The 15,635-nt window shown below is 39.3% G+C and overlaps 1 protein-coding gene across 19 annotated transcripts in view; it reads right to left on the bottom strand.

Moving 5' to 3' along the window:
* Window positions 1-15,635, bottom strand: part of MAST4 (microtubule associated serine/threonine kinase family member 4) — a 568,735-nt gene that overhangs the window by 59,596 nt on the left and 493,504 nt on the right. For 13 of the 19 annotated variants that reach the window (XM_045494932.1, XM_045494949.1, XM_045494959.1 and 10 more), the window contains 5 exons: window positions 14,854-14,862; window positions 13,345-13,423; window positions 6,920-7,077; window positions 4,845-4,920; window positions 2,683-2,892 (listed from right to left, as the gene is read on the bottom strand). In XM_045494932.1, coding sequence (XP_045350888.1) covers window positions 2,683-2,892; window positions 4,845-4,920; window positions 6,920-7,077; window positions 13,345-13,423; window positions 14,854-14,862 — 532 coding nt within the window. The remainder of the gene's footprint in view (window positions 1-2,682; window positions 2,893-4,844; window positions 4,921-6,919; window positions 7,078-13,344; window positions 13,424-14,853; window positions 14,863-15,635) is intronic. The other 6 variants (XM_045494941.1, XM_045494980.1, XM_045494995.1 and 3 more) reach the window with 1 other exon arrangement.

The following is a 15,635-nucleotide window of genomic DNA, read 5'->3' as shown; positions in this document are numbered from 1 at the left end:
TCAGATGATTTTTGAAACCCAAAATTTTCTTTTTGTAATTGCCATGAAACAATCTGCCAGGTCTATTAGATAGAAACAAAATTAAATGTGTGTGTGTGGGGGGGAAAGGGGGTGGCAGGATTTCAATGTAAACAGCTTTGGATATTGATTCTATCCCTTTCAGGGAAAGCCTCTGAAGGAAAAAAAAACACAGGACTAAATTAGTAATTATGGTAACATCCTGGGACAGAACTGTGGAATTAAGGAAGGAGCATCTCACAGAGACTGACTACAGAGTTACTCTCTTATCTGCCTCTTCTGTTTCAAAACACACCATTTAACAAATATCATTTTCAAGATATTCTCATAGCAAGTAATATGCATTGCGTTCCCAGACTTTTTTGGGGGAGCTGTTTGATTAAAAGGAACAGCAGAAGTGAATTATTTGACAATAAATTGTAATAAATCAAGCATTTTGACATGCATATATACATATCTTCTTTCTCCTTCCCTCCTTCCCTTCCTTCCATAATTACTGAGGAAGCAAGTATCAGCCACAGTTCTAGGCACCAGGGGGTTGAAGACGATTGGGATGTGATCCATGTTCTTCAAAGAGCCCTCTTTGAAAACCCAAAACAGAGAATGAAACTGCACTATGGTCAATGTGCCATCTTAGGGTTTTTACTTATAGGCAGAAAGGAGCCAGTGAGGAATGTTATTAAATAAATGTTCTTACAGCCACAGAGAATTAAGAATTTGGGAGTCAGGACTATGGTCTCAGTGAACTGTCCACGTGGAAAGATACTCATTAGCCAGGCAGACACATGAATCTGAAAGCTAAGAGCTGCTGGTCAGAGATACAAACAGGAAGCCATTAGAGTTCATCGGTCTTTAAGAGAGCCAACAAGATCACCAGAACAGAGGGAGGAGCAGTGGGCCACAAATCAGATGATGGGAAAACTAACTTTCAGAAAACACAAGTTAGAGGAAGAGCTCTTGGAAGAAGCAGAGAAAAAACACAAGCACTAAAAATATCTCGGGGCTCTTGGGTGGCTCAGTATGTTGAGCTTTTGACTTTTGATTTCAGGTCAGGTGAAATCTGAGGTGATGATCTCATGGTTTGTGGGTTCGAGCCCCACGTCGGTCTCTGTGCTGACAGTATGGAGCCTGCTTGGGATTCCCTCACCCTCCCTGTGCCCCTTCCTTACTATCTCTCAAAATAAATAAACAACAACAACAGAAGAAGAATTGAAAAGGAGGGGTGTTATGAAGAGAGAAAAGGAAGATATTAATATTGCTGAATATAATAATATTCCAGTAAAAGAGAACTGTTCCAGTAAAATGTCCAGAGGACAAGACAGTAAGGAGGACAGTGGACTTCAGTGAGTTAAATGAGGGGAGGTCAGAAGCCATTCATTCAAGAGTTCTTCTATATGCTAGACACCACACTAGATGAACAAAACAGACAAAATCCCTGCTCACACAGACACCTCTGCTGGGACTGGTCCCTGAGCTATTACCAATCTGTGATGACACGGGTACAATAATTGAGCACAAGCATTTAGCAGCTCTTACATTTTTAACATTTCTTGTACACCCAAATGCATGTTCCTATAAATTTATTTTCATTTAATTCATAGGAGAATTAGTGCAAGACAAATTGGAAATTAACAATGAAAAACAAAAACAAGGTATTCAGCTCCCTAAAACACTCTGAGAAACACTGCCTTAATTTCACAATAGGGTGAAATATGAGAAATGGGCACAGAGTACAGAAAACTCTGTTGGGATGTCTGGATGGGAAAGAAAAATAGTGACTTCTAGTCAGAAAGGCATCTTCTCATCTTGCCAGAACTCAATTCAGTAGGGGCAAATACAGATGAATTTCTAGAAAACTAGGATGCTAATATTTTCTTCCAGTTCCATGCAATTATTTACATATTCATGCTTAGAAAAACAATCTATGGTTTTTGCTGACATGGGCATAACTTATGCCCTATGGGGTAGAGAAATACAATATATCTAAATATAGAGACGAAATAGGTTTTACTTGTAGGCTGTGGCTGATCAATTTCAGTCACAAGAGCAGTATACGCATTAATTCCATTCTACCATACACATTCCTTCCTGCCCTGGGTGTTATCAGGAGCTACGCATTCAAGTATTAGACCTAGACAGGTACCTGTGTTTATCTGTCTTTTGGAAATTGGATATTTTGTTAGAAGAGGAACTGACACTAATGAGAATTTAAGTTGCCATTTACTACCCAATATCATGTGCAGGTTAATTAATAGGACACATGGCCTGGAAGGAGCCAGCAATTTTCCATTTAGCTTTTCCAGATATTAGAACTAGATAGCATCATCAAATAACGCACATGCACTCAGGCAATTTATAACTTTATGGGTGGGGGTGGGGGGGAAATCACTGCCTGAAAATCCCTTACAATCCACTTATCCCAGAGCCATAGATTGTTGGGTCCCAAGGTTCCTGTAAAGGTTATTACATTAACTTTCTATTACTACTATAAATGATGACGAGAATCAATTTATAGCAAGTAGCAATCAGTTTTTTCTTCTTTGCTTCCCTGGAATATGAACTCTATCTCATGGTTACAATGTGTAAGCAAATGCACTCATGAAATTTTTCTTTTTTCAGGGGAAAAGCAAAACAGATCCGAAAACTTTATATGGTGGTTCATACCTCTTGCAGCAATTTATCTAATTTGTGTTGTAATTCAAGGAAGTATCGTGAGGTGATGAGACCCTGGTGGGATTTATCCAAGCAATCTCGAGCCAGTTCAATAATCTGATGGTGAGTGAAACTGAGCACTCCATCTGCTAGAGGAAGAACGTGGTCAGGAGAGTAGCTGGTGATTATTTCCTTCAGACGTTCTTCCATCTGAGCCGTGGCCTATTTAGAGAAGACACGCACACACAGATGTAAGACAACAAAACACACAAGTGGACAATTCAATCATCACGTTTAGTGAGCATCTTCAGACACCTCCACAAATTGTTAGTTTCTAGAAACTACTGGTGTATATACATAACATCATTACATACTTGTCAAAACCCACATAATACACACCACCGGGAGTGAACCTTAATGTTAACTATGGACTCTGGGTGATGATGATGTGTCACTGCAGGTTCATCGACTCTTAACTGGTGAGGGATGCTGAAGGCAGGAGGGTGTGAATGTCAGGGAGGGGGCTGGGGGGGCATCAGAGTATACAGGAATTTTTGGTACTTTCTATTCAACTCTGATGTGATCCTAAAACTGTTGTGAAAAAAGAAATTTATTTATTTATTTTTTTTAAAGCAGCAACAGCAGCCTCATCACATGGAAGAAAGATTTGAGGTATACAAGGGAAACTGACTACCCTAGGGTGATAATTATTTTTTCTGTCCTATCAAATATAAGATGGTCTATAAAGTCTTCTGCAAGTCAAACAATACCGTGAATTGTCATGCTTTCGTTTTAGATCTTGGGCTATTTCTTTCAGATGGATGCTCAAAAATATCAGGTTATGTTTTTACCTATTCAAAACTCAGACTGCTGCTAGAATTCCACAGGATAGGCAAGAGTTGTTTTGTTCAGTAGGTTATAATGTACCAGGAACAAGCATCTTATATTATCCTTATCCTTCTCTCAAAAAGCTGTATCACATGTAAAAAGCCAAGGAGATTCCCTAGGTAGGATAAATAGAAAATTTCCTTTCCAACTTTCATTTCATTCTGTGACGCCCTACTGCCTAATCAGTATCCTTTGCTTATATTGTCTACGAGGGGGCGGGGGTTTCTCTTGGCCTCCTGCTCCCCTTCTAAAATCCTAACCAGCATTAACTACGTGAGTCAGGACCTATTTCCCAGGTGAACAAGTGACATGTAATTAATAGCTAAGACAGCTTTAATCAATGACATCAATGTCGGGTTCATTGCAAATAATAAGCATTTTGCTACTGATTTATGAAACCAGAGATTTCCTTTCGTTTTCTTGCCTGGGGCTACACAAGTAGTGGGGGAGGAACAGGAACACAATGGAAAGAAAGTCTTCTCCCAAATGTGCAGGAATGCTAGTGCAAAGGCCGTGTTTACTAGGTGACAGGAACTATCAAACAGCAGGCTTTTGCAGCCAGGACGTCTGGCAACAACTCTTCGACAAGTCCTCCCTGGCTCAATTCGAACTCCTTTTGCAAGCCCAGTGGGGAACACCGCAACTGTACCCTCCCTTCTAAATTAATAGGGGAAGACATCAACTTGCTCAAGAGATAGGAAGTCCCAGAAAAGAAAAATGAAGTTGGGGCGCCTCCATGGCTCAGTCAGTTAAACGTCCGACTCCATTTTGGCTCAGGTCATGATCCCACGGTTCGTGGGCTCAAGCCCTACAAGAGCTCTGGACTGACAGCGTGGAGCCTGCTTGGAATATTCTTTCTCTCTCTCTCTCAAAAACAAACAAACAAAACAAAAGACAGTCACCACATACTACTCTATAGGTTTCTAACGAAGTAAAACAGTTGCTGCCTGAGGATTCAGCAACGGGGCCCAGATTACGGCAGAGGGAACATGAGGGTCTAGAGGCTCATTCTCCCTGGGGTGCCTCATCAGGCCCACCCAGTGGGTGGGACAAGCAGCAGGATTCATTTTAGAGGCAGCTCACACAGCAAATATGGCTAGTCCTCAGCCATTTTTAAAAAATGTTGAGTGATTTTACCTTTTTCAGAAGCTATGGTGCTGTTTTACACAAGCCCAGCTCGTTACTACTAGACTGGACCATTGCTTCCCGTAACAAAACCACCTTACACATGCTACACCCAGGTTGCCTGTTCGTTGATGCTAGGCATCTTCGATTCAATTCATTACCTTTGGGAACCTTTCTTTGTAGACATGGTTCATCATAATTATTTCATGGTCACAGCAGGCGGGAGAACGTCCGGGGCTGCAAGCAAAGCAAATTACCCTTTTAAACTTGCCTCAGCATGAAATGAAAATAAGCTTTTTATTTATAAACAATGGGTTGGATCAAAAGGACTATACAACCTTCGTAAGAGAAGTATATTAGGCGATAAACTACAAAATCAGTCATTAGTACATACATACATACCCACACATGGTGACACCCTGGAGAGGATTTCAGAAAGGAAGCCTAAGAAATGGAATGCCACAAAATAATTACAGCTACGATGCAAAACTAGTTCAAAAACGTTCTTAAATTGAGCTTATATTCTGTATGTAGGATGCATTTGTGTCGTTCTGGAAACCAATTAATGAATTGCAATATAAAACAAAATAGGATCATTACGAACAGCAACATCTAGGACACAACGAACAGGGTAATTTCACACTTTTATTGTACACCTGAGCTCTGCCGTGTACCACTGAAAAGGTCTCAGAGTCTTCTGTGGCACAGGTGTCGCCACTGAAATCCATTTTCTGGCCTAGCAAATACCTATTTGGGATGCTGAGGTAAGCACTTTGGACAATATGAAAGAGAGGCAGAGAACTGTTGTGCGCTTTCATTATTTCAATAGCAGTTCGTGTTTGTTCCTCGTGGTATACAGTCGTGCAACGTCAGTGCGAGTATTTACATTCCAGGGAGAACATAGCCTGCACCAGATACCCAAGGAGCTCCTTTCATAAAACCATAAAATGGGCACCCATGTGGTAAAATACAACGCCTTTAAATGAATTCGTAAAATTGGTCTTTTATTCCCTAACTCAAAATAATAACTCATTCCCAAATTATTCAGCGTGGCTACATTTACTATCAGTTTATGATGCTAAATAAAAAAACTACAAAGCGGGGGTAGGGTACCTGGCCGGCTTGGTCAATAAAGCATAGGACTCTTGGTTTTAGCGTTTTGAATTAGAACCCCATGTTGGGTGTAGAGCTTACTTTGAAAAAAATACAAATGGGAAAACCCTCCTCAGGAAACTCAGATGTTCAACTGAACACCTGACAAACTATTTTCATAATAAAATCTTAAACAGGAAAGTATTCCGACTCTAGCGTCAAGATATCACACTGCGGAGACAAACTGCCTTGAGCGTCCGGCAGAGAAGGACCTGTCACCCGGCTGCTGTGACTGTAGAAGCCTTCAGCCACCAGTCCCTTCAAAGATGGCCTGAGATGCAGCCACCCCATCCAAGCCACGTCCTTGCCAGGGTGCTGCACCCAGGGACTGAGGTAGGGATAAAAAAAAAAAAAAAAAAAAAAAAGCCACTTGGCCCAGAAGCACAACTCTGACAGGTCATGCCATCCCCGGAGTCCCCTGTGGAGTCAGCTGTGTGACGGCTTCATTTGCCTCTGCCCCATTTTGCTTGCTTGCCTTCTTTCTACAAGTATAAATCCTGAGCACTCCCTACTAAGCATCCTGAACACAAATCTGTTTTAGAGTCTGCTTCCTAAAAAACAAAACTGTAAGAGACACCAAATGTCAAAATTCAAGGGAGACAAACTCCTAACAATGCATTCATGATCCTGGAAAAAAGTAAAACTCATGATGCGAAGAAAAAATGAAAAATAGGGGTGAACTTTTATAATGTGGAATCTGAACGAAAATCCTTCTATTTTTGCTGTCCTTCCTTTCCAGCCAAGCTTAACGCTCCTAAAATGAGAGCATTAAGTGCTCCTACACCACAATTAGATTGTCTTGGAATTTCCAATGGCAAGAAGGCTTTATAGGAGGTCCCTTTGGTCCATCATGATTACTGCTACTATAGCAATTAGCAAATTGAGAGAAATTGAAAGAAAAACAGTAAGATGCCTTTCAGTGGTAATTAACAACATCACGTAGAGATGGGAAAATCACTCTCTATTTAGAGAAGTTCACAAATCAATTAACACTGAGATGAATGGGACCACCCAAAGGCTTCCCTAGAAATGGTTAAAAACAGATAATCCAGTTAAGTAACATTTTTCAATCAGGTCCACACACCTCAGACTTCGGGAACGGGGGCGCATGGGGGTGTTCCTGCATCTGTTTTCCGTGGCAATGCTTTCAGTAGTACAAAAATGTTTTGACAGGAAGTGCAATTCATCTGGCGTTGGTTGGTATGGTAACTGATGCAGCTTCTCCTGGGAGGAAGAGGAGGACTACGAGAAACCACAGTGAGGTTAGGGGACCACCTCAGAAAGAAAGACAAGTGAATCTGTGAGCAAAGCAGTGAACCTAGGGGAGGGACATCACCATTTCATACTATTGCCTTTTGATGTTAGAACTATAATAATTAGTGTCTAAATGTGTACCCTTGCTGCTTTCTCTCAGAGGTCAAAATGCCTTCTATATTTCATCTCAGCTGTCTATAAGACCATTTCCCAGAAGATAGCTTCCTCTCTTGTAGGAAACTCAGGCTCTGAAAATGGGCAGGATCCACTCAAAGCCACTGTAAGAAAGTGACAACCAGAGAACCTGGGCGCATGAAATGACAGATTAGTTCTCAACTGAGTATGGTACCTCGCTCCTACCGCTACTCACAATCAAACACTGTGACTTTCAGGTGAGTAACATAAAATGAATGTTAGGATGTGTGATCACAAATAAAGTAATGAGAGACCTTCCTTTACAAAGCATGCTGCCCTTTGACACATCAATATGTGCCCTGAGTAAAAAGGGGAAGAGATGAAGAATGTACTTTTCTCACCAATGTCATTGTTTTAAAAATCAGATTTCTCTGCCCTTTTTTCTCTGGCTGGCACGTTTTTTTGTTACAAAACAAACATTTTAAAGTAGCTTCAGTAGTGGTGAGTTTTTTTTAGTCCCTTGCATATAGATTTGCTTTTTGAAGACGTCACTCAATAGTTATGAGGACAACGTAATGTAGAAAAAGTGAATAGCTAAAGAACAGTTTTTAATCAATATGAGAATTTTATCTCTAAAGCAAACAGACTTTTCTTTTTGTTTTTCCTGAGAGGTAAACTCTACAAGCACTTCTCAAAACAAAGCAAAGCAAAACAAAACAAAACAAAATGGAGACGTTTTTGAGCAACAGAACCATGATTAGAATAAGCATATTTGTAAAGGTAACACTCATTTGAAATCTCAGTTCTAGCAGGTTTTTTTTTTTAAACCTGTCATTAGGTTAATAATACACTTCATAAACACTGAAGCATCACAATGAAGCAACCCTAGAAATTAATGACTAAAGCTTAAAAATGCCCTCATACCTTGAAATTATAAAACACCTTGTAAGTACATACTGAGACAAAGAGGAATTTTTATAATGTAATGAGACTGTTTTATAAGCCATAAAAATGAGAACGCTACTAGAAAGAGTAATGAGATAAACCAAATCTCCACTCAGAAAGAACAGGCACAGTCTTAAACACTTTTCAGTAGGAAGAAACAAATAAAACACAAACCAAATCAACTCCAACAATCAGGAAAAGAATTATGAAATCACTGCAAGCAGGAGAGATGCACTAATGATAAAGTGAAGATAAGGAAAGTAGCAAATAAAAAAAGAGAATTAAAAATCTATACATAGGTCTCAGAGGTAAATTGATATGCGCAATTCTGTATCCAAGATTTCAAAACCCTAAAACCCTGAAGGTTATTCATAAGTTTACAGTAATCCTTGTGATGGCATGGCATCGACCGGACTGATTGGAAAGCTATTTAAAATATGTATTTAATCCACTTAGTGTGACTGTTGATTCAAGGCTGCTGCAGAAATATTAATATATTTGATTATGCACTGCTGGCCAGGTGCTGTTGGGCTGCTGTGTACAGCACAGGGATCATGCTACCTTTCTAAAACATGAAAGTTAATTCCAAGACTCACTGGGCTCTAGAGTTTCACATAAAGTATCTAGGGCCTGTACTTGCATGGAAACCACACAAATCAACTTCAGGAGAGTTAGTTCCCTCTGGGGAGGCAAGGAGGAGAAAGGGATTGGATGGGAAAGGCTTTCTTTGTATCTTTAACATTTATTAAACAAAATAACAATTTATTTTAAAAATAGCCATAGCAAACGTAACAAGCTGTTAACAAGTGTTGACTCTGAGAAGAAAATTTTGTGGTCATATCAAATACCCAGCCACCGAGCTGAACTCCGTAATTTATGTGCCCTGGGTTTACAGAATATGGCAAAATGAACGATATGGTGGCGTGAGTGAGGGTTATAACCTTAACACTATTAAGAAAGTGAGGAGGCAGGGAGGTCCTCCAGGAAGAAAGCCTGTTTCATCTCAGGTGGAAGAGCAGTGTCCAAATGGGATGAGGGTATCACCAAATCCAAGTGACACAGGATGGGTTTATGGCAGTGGGGACAACCGTAGGCCAGCAAAATGGCCCCATGGGTTCCAAAGATACCAAATACAGCCCTAAAAGGGAGTTGATACTTGACAACGGACAAGTCCAAGGATAGGTTTCGGCAGAGACCAGGGACTCGCTCAGTGGAGAACTTTCAAAGTCAGTGAGAGCTGCAGGACAGCAGAGACGCAGAGGCCGCGCTCAAGATTGCACACTTTGTTGAGAAGATGCCTCCACTGATCTAAGCAACCCGGGGGGGCACTGCTGTGAGGAGAGCTTCAATCATTTGTCTGGGGGTTTCCCAATATATTGTGTCTCATCACTTTGTCTTTTTCGCATATTCTCTAAATGTGGTATCAGTGGGTCTCATCACCCAATTAGTTTGCGTGACTCTAGTAGTGTCCTAAATCAAACCTACTTTCCAAGAGTAACAAGTTACATAAAAAAGCTGCAGAAGACTTCCCCCAAAATGTTCTGAATAATGGTATCATTTCGTCTGTCCAGATAACCGTTTTGCAAAGGACACTATTCACAAGCATGTGTCATTTTTTACTTGTTATTTATTAAAAGGAATACCATTTTATAGTCATACCTCATATATTTACAGGTATTTATATTTTTATTTCCGTTCTTTCCCTTCTGTAGAAAATGATTTATCTGTTAAATATATGGGGGAATGTCTTCCTACTGCTGTGGTTCCCTATTACTTATTTTAAAATTAAAACTTAATGATCTTAATATTATCTTGGAAAAGTTCCACAAGTTAATTTTAATGGCAAAATTGGAAGTTAAAAGAAGTTACAATACTAAATATTCTCTGGAAGGACTGATTAATTTCCTATGACCAAATCTTTTCAATTTCAGAATACAGCATTTTTAACACTTGCCAGTTTTACAGTTGCTATAATACCCAAAGGATAAAGATTTGATGTTTACACTTCAGCTTAAGTAGTTCTGGAATTCAGCTAACAACACAATCATATGTCAGACTGAAGCTATATATTCAAAGTGTAATTTTGTGTTCTTCCTATTCAAAACAATAACTAAAGTGCATTTCTGATTGACTAAGTGACTGACAGTTAACCCAGAAAGTGAAAATCTGAGAGAGACTCGGATCAGATTTAGAAAAGAAGAGGGGCACCTGGCTGGTTCAGTCAGCAGAGCATACAACTTTTGATCCCCGGGTCATGAGTTCCAACCCCACACTAGATACAGAGATTATTTAAAAATAAAGTAAAATACATATTTTGAAAAAAAAAAAAAAAGAAAGAAAAGGAAATGAAACTACTAAGCAGTTTTGCACAATTTTTGCCCCAAAATTTAAAGGACAAGGCCCCCCCCAAAATAAGAGAAATGAAAAAGAGCTTGTCAAATCTTCACTCATTACTTTTATCAACAATAGGGAAAAGAGATAATTGAACTTTTGTTAGGTGTGCAAAACCTACATTTCACAGATTTAACAGTTCCTTACATCGTTTGGCAAAAAGTAATTTTGAAAGTTAAAATTCTATCTTGAAAGAAAAATTGGGAATATGAGGTTAATAATTATATGTGCCACTTTCTTTAATAAACATGTAAGAGAAAAACTGTGTTACCTCTGGTTGGAAGCTGCTGGTTAGAAAAAGAAAGAGCGTGCGTGTGTGAGTGTGAGTGTGAGTGTGTGTATGTGTGTGTGTAACTATAAATTGTCTCGGGTGGTTTCTTCTTTAGAGTACATATGGAAGTCAAGGATGGTGATAATTCCATTATGACAGATGGCCAGGTCATGTTCATTAATTAAAAGGTTTATTTTAAGAAACACCATGTAAATTCCTTCAAAAGAGCCATGAGCCCAGAGTCTAGACCATTTACTGGGTACTCTTACTAATAAACAAGGGGGTTGTTTAAAGCCCCTCAGTTCATTCTTTGTGCCTCAAGTTTCTGATCCATAAAATGAAGAGAATAACATCAACTATATGACAGGGTCTGTTGCTGGGATTAAACAAGGATTATAATGCATTCTAAGTAGTTAGACTAATGCCCAGCACATAATAAGTGCTTACAAACAACTGTTTTTTTTTTTTATTTGTACCAAACAAGGTCCAATTCTACGTTAATTCCCCCCTTTTTAAAGAGATTTGCTCTTTAAAATGGTGTATGATTTACTAGAGATGGAACAATGAAAGATCTTGCACTCTTCCCTATTTTTCCTACAAGCAACAAATCTCTGCATCCAAACCACAATAAAACTTGACTGAAGGGCAAAGCAAGGTCATATAGCTGAAATGAAGAATTTGGAGACAAGAGACTTGCCAAAAATTCTGTAGAAGAACAATACTTAAATGTCAGGAAATTACCCTTTTTTTTTCCTTGGTCGATCAGTTTTGGCATTCATTTTCACACTGGAGTTATCCAACTTTTTAACCTCTAAAATAACCAATAACCAGGAGCACCTGGGTGGCTCAGTCAGTTGAGCATCTGACTTAATTTCAGTTCAGGTCATGATCTCATGGTTCATGGGATTAAGCCCCATGCTGGGCTTGGGGCTGACGGCACGGAGCCTTCTTGGGATTCTCATTTTCTTTCTCTCTCTCTCTCTCTCTCTCTCTCTCTCTCCCTCTCCCTCTCCCCCTCCCTCCCTCCCTCTCTCTCTCTCTCTGCCCCTCCACTGCTCACAGGCATCCCCCTTCCTTTCTCTATCAAAAAAAATAAAAAACCTTAAAAAAAAAAATTGATGGTTATGGACACAGCAGCCAAGGGTGACTTCACTGTTTTTTAGTGACAGTTTTATCCACTGAAACCATTTACAAATTTGAAGCACATTTTCCTGATGTGAGCCTTCTTTGTCACTGAAACTACTCAAGACTGTCAGGACGCTTCACCAAAATTATCTAAATGGACAATAAGCTCACATACCACAGCAAAATGGAACAGAGGATAGGAAAATAAATTACTTCTCCTCAAAAAATGACCAAGGAGATGGTAAAAAGAATCCATCAGATTTTAACACAGCAGTATTAAAGGTGCTCCAGAAAAATCACATTATACTACATACGGAATTCTGGAAACACATAATATAAAGCAGTGGTGATACCAGTTAGTTTATAAACTTAATTGTAGTGTCTTTTCAATGCAAGTACTATTACATGGCTGAATCTATATGCTTAGCACAGTGTTGGGGTTTGTGAATAACCAGCACCACCGCAACAAAACGGATGAAAACCCTACACAAAAGACCACGGATTTTGACAAAATGAAGATGGAAATGTATTAGATTAGAAGGAAATCTGAAATCATCAAGTCCACATTCCTGCTGGTTCAAGGGCGTTCAGACCACTCCATTAGGTATTCACTGAATACCTACAACATACCTAGTCTTTCTAAATGACCACCAGCTTCTGAAGCTTGGCCAAGACAGATATCCCACAACACCACTAATTTAACCTGAGAAAGCATCTATCTAACTTACTGAATTGTTTCCATTAATTGCTAGGGCTCTTGTTGAAATGTTACAGTTTGGGGCAAGGGTATCCTTCTTCCTCTATTCCATCTTCATGGTTTCATTTTGTCTCCTTGTCTTAACTTACAACTAAATTCTTTTAATCTCCCCTTTAAAAAACACCTTACCTAGAAGGTATACATTTAAGGCTTGCCATTTTTTTTCTTTGGAGGAGAAAAACAAAGAAACAAAACAACAAAAACAAACAAACAAACAAAAATCCCTCCATTTAAGGCACACAAGAAAATAAGACCCAGGCCATCAAAGTTTAATGGCATTTTCAGTACAGACATCGCTGGTGTGGAACCAAAGCAATAAAACCAGATTGCATTTCCACCCCCAAACTACACCAAATGGTATTAAAACGAAAGCTCCCAATCTCCTCCAAACTTGCGATCCTGGGACTGACTTAACTCAATTTATGCACCATGGTTTAAAAGCTTGTAGCAGAGAGTGTGTCCTTTTTATATTTGTCAGCTCATCAAGTGAGAAGTAACCCATTCACAGTGGCAGACATGCAGAATTTATCTTCTCCCTCCTACCAGGAAACACCCAGAGAAAACATCTTCCATGTAACAGAGTAAGAGAGCCGTGTGGCTGTGAGGAGGATGAGACAAGTTAGGCACTTACAGAGACTGTGGAGCTGGGGGTGTTTGTCCCATAGCCAGAAGAAGGGAGAGAAGCCAAGGACCAGCGGCGTCCATCAGTCCTGGTGAGAAAGGGAGATTAGCTTTGGCCAACACTGGAGTACCATTGCATGGGAACTCCAGGGAAACCGAGTATTTTCAGCCAAACGAATGACACAAATACAGTCAGTGAGGATGAGGAAATGTTCAGCAAGGACCAGAGTAAACAAACATTATACAGCAGGTTGACTTTTATTTAAACTGAATCAATACACCCAAACAAGGAGAAAGTGAATGGGTTGATCCATATTATTGATCTCTCACTAACGCACTTTGACAAAATGAATACCAGGGATAATTACAATGGTCAGACTCAGCAGATTCAAATGAATAAAAACAGAAAGGGAGGAGGAAAAATACTCGTAGCTGGAAACTGATAACCGAGGCCATGGATCTTTTGGAATGTGTACCTGAATTCCAGCAAGGTACAAGAGCCTGTGGGGACTTCCATTACATCCTAAAGATGCTCCACTTATTTTCAAGGCAAGTGTCCTACTCATCACATCTAGGGAAGGGTTAGTGAGGCTCCGGGCTGGTTCAAGCCTTAAGTAGCAAATTACTTTCACACTAAAAAAGGGACTGACCCTATACTTAGAATCTCTTGAGAGTTACTGCCTTCTGGCATGACCTGGCTTCATAAAGTGTTGGAACCAAAGCCCCTTGCACAGGTTTTGAGTATGCACCCCATTCTGGCCAGTGATGGCAGGGGCAGAATGAAAATTCTCCACTAGTGACAGAACCTAATGCACAGAGTACAACCGTGGCCCCGTCACAGAGGCAAAACTGTCAGGAGTCCTTGAAGAGAGTGATTCTTCTCTCCAAATGGTCATAGGGTAACCTCTGGGGTAGCTTCTGGTGATGAGTGAGGGTCCTTACAAGGGTCTCAGATGAGTTAATGAAGCAGGAGAGACAATACTATTGCAAGGGAACACCCAAAAGCAAACTTTCTGAAATCTCTGGTTTCCTGGAATCATTGCTTTATTATTTATTCTGAGTAAGACTGTGACTTCAAAACCATATACCACTGTGAGAACAAACACATGCACATTTGCCAAGGGAAAAACAGGAAAAACACACATTATAAAGAGCCTTACTGCATTCTTTAGATGGGAATATCATATGTAGACTTTCTGTAATGCGTGATTATACCAATTTACCAAATGAGAGATAAGAGCGGACCAAATTTACCACAGACACAATTCACAGTAAGTTGAAGTCAGAGGATTCAACAGCACTAGACTTGAATTGCAGAAATGTCACAGTTAGATGTTTATGTAAAAAAAAAAACAAAAAACTGACATCTGAGACTAAATTAATTCAAGGGAAAATATAATCACAGACTACCATGGATGTTGCCTCCAATAAATGCACATGGTCCACAAAGACAAAATGGAGAAATTGAAGGGGACGAATCACAGAAATACTACAATGTTAAAATTTCAGTAAAATTTACCTGTCATTTCTGTGACCATGATTGGAGTACAAATGAATCAAGTATGTTTTTTTTTTTTTAAAAAAAAGAAGCAAAATAAAGTGTTCGTAAATATACCACATACAAGGAATGGGAACAATTAAGTCATACATTCTTTCAAAATATTTTTAAGCAATTAAAAATGTTAAAGGTTTAAAAAGACAATAATTATAACAACATGGTTCTCAAGATGGACACAGGTGAGTCCTATTTTACTTGGCTACTTATTGAAGACTTAAAATTCCATGGTGTACTTTATATTTTAAACACCTCCTATTTTTAAAAGTAAAAAATGATATGATTTTTAAAAGAATTATTCAGTCCATTTAATAGCAATTATCAGAATCTAGTCTCTGGAAAGAACGAGGGACACCATTTCCCCCACCATGATTTTGTTTTGTGATTCATTAACTCTCCTTTCCCTCAGGTATCAATAAGCATATTTCACATGAATGAACAATTCCAAGAAAAGACATGTTCTTATTAGTTTTGAAACATAAATTACATTTGCTTACTCTGGAAAATACACAACTAAAAGACGTTTAAACAAGACTGCACTTACTACCCTGTGCATCCACGGACCAGAAATAATTTATGTCTCATGAAGTTCCCCAAGTTCTCTGTGTCTATTTACTCAAATGGAGCACAAAAGACCATTGCGTTTTCATTACCATGACAACCGCACATCAGCTGTTACTATATACGCTACATATAGTACTTAAGAGAGAGCATGCCCTCTTTTTTCAAGAAGGCTATCACACAAG

This window comes from Leopardus geoffroyi, chromosome A1, assembly GCF_018350155.1.
Source record: "Leopardus geoffroyi isolate Oge1 chromosome A1, O.geoffroyi_Oge1_pat1.0, whole genome shotgun sequence".
Classification (NCBI taxonomy): Eukaryota; Metazoa; Chordata; class Mammalia; order Carnivora; family Felidae; genus Leopardus; species Leopardus geoffroyi.
Note: the sequence above shows the minus strand (reverse complement) of the source record. Positions and strands in the feature narration are given on the sequence as shown.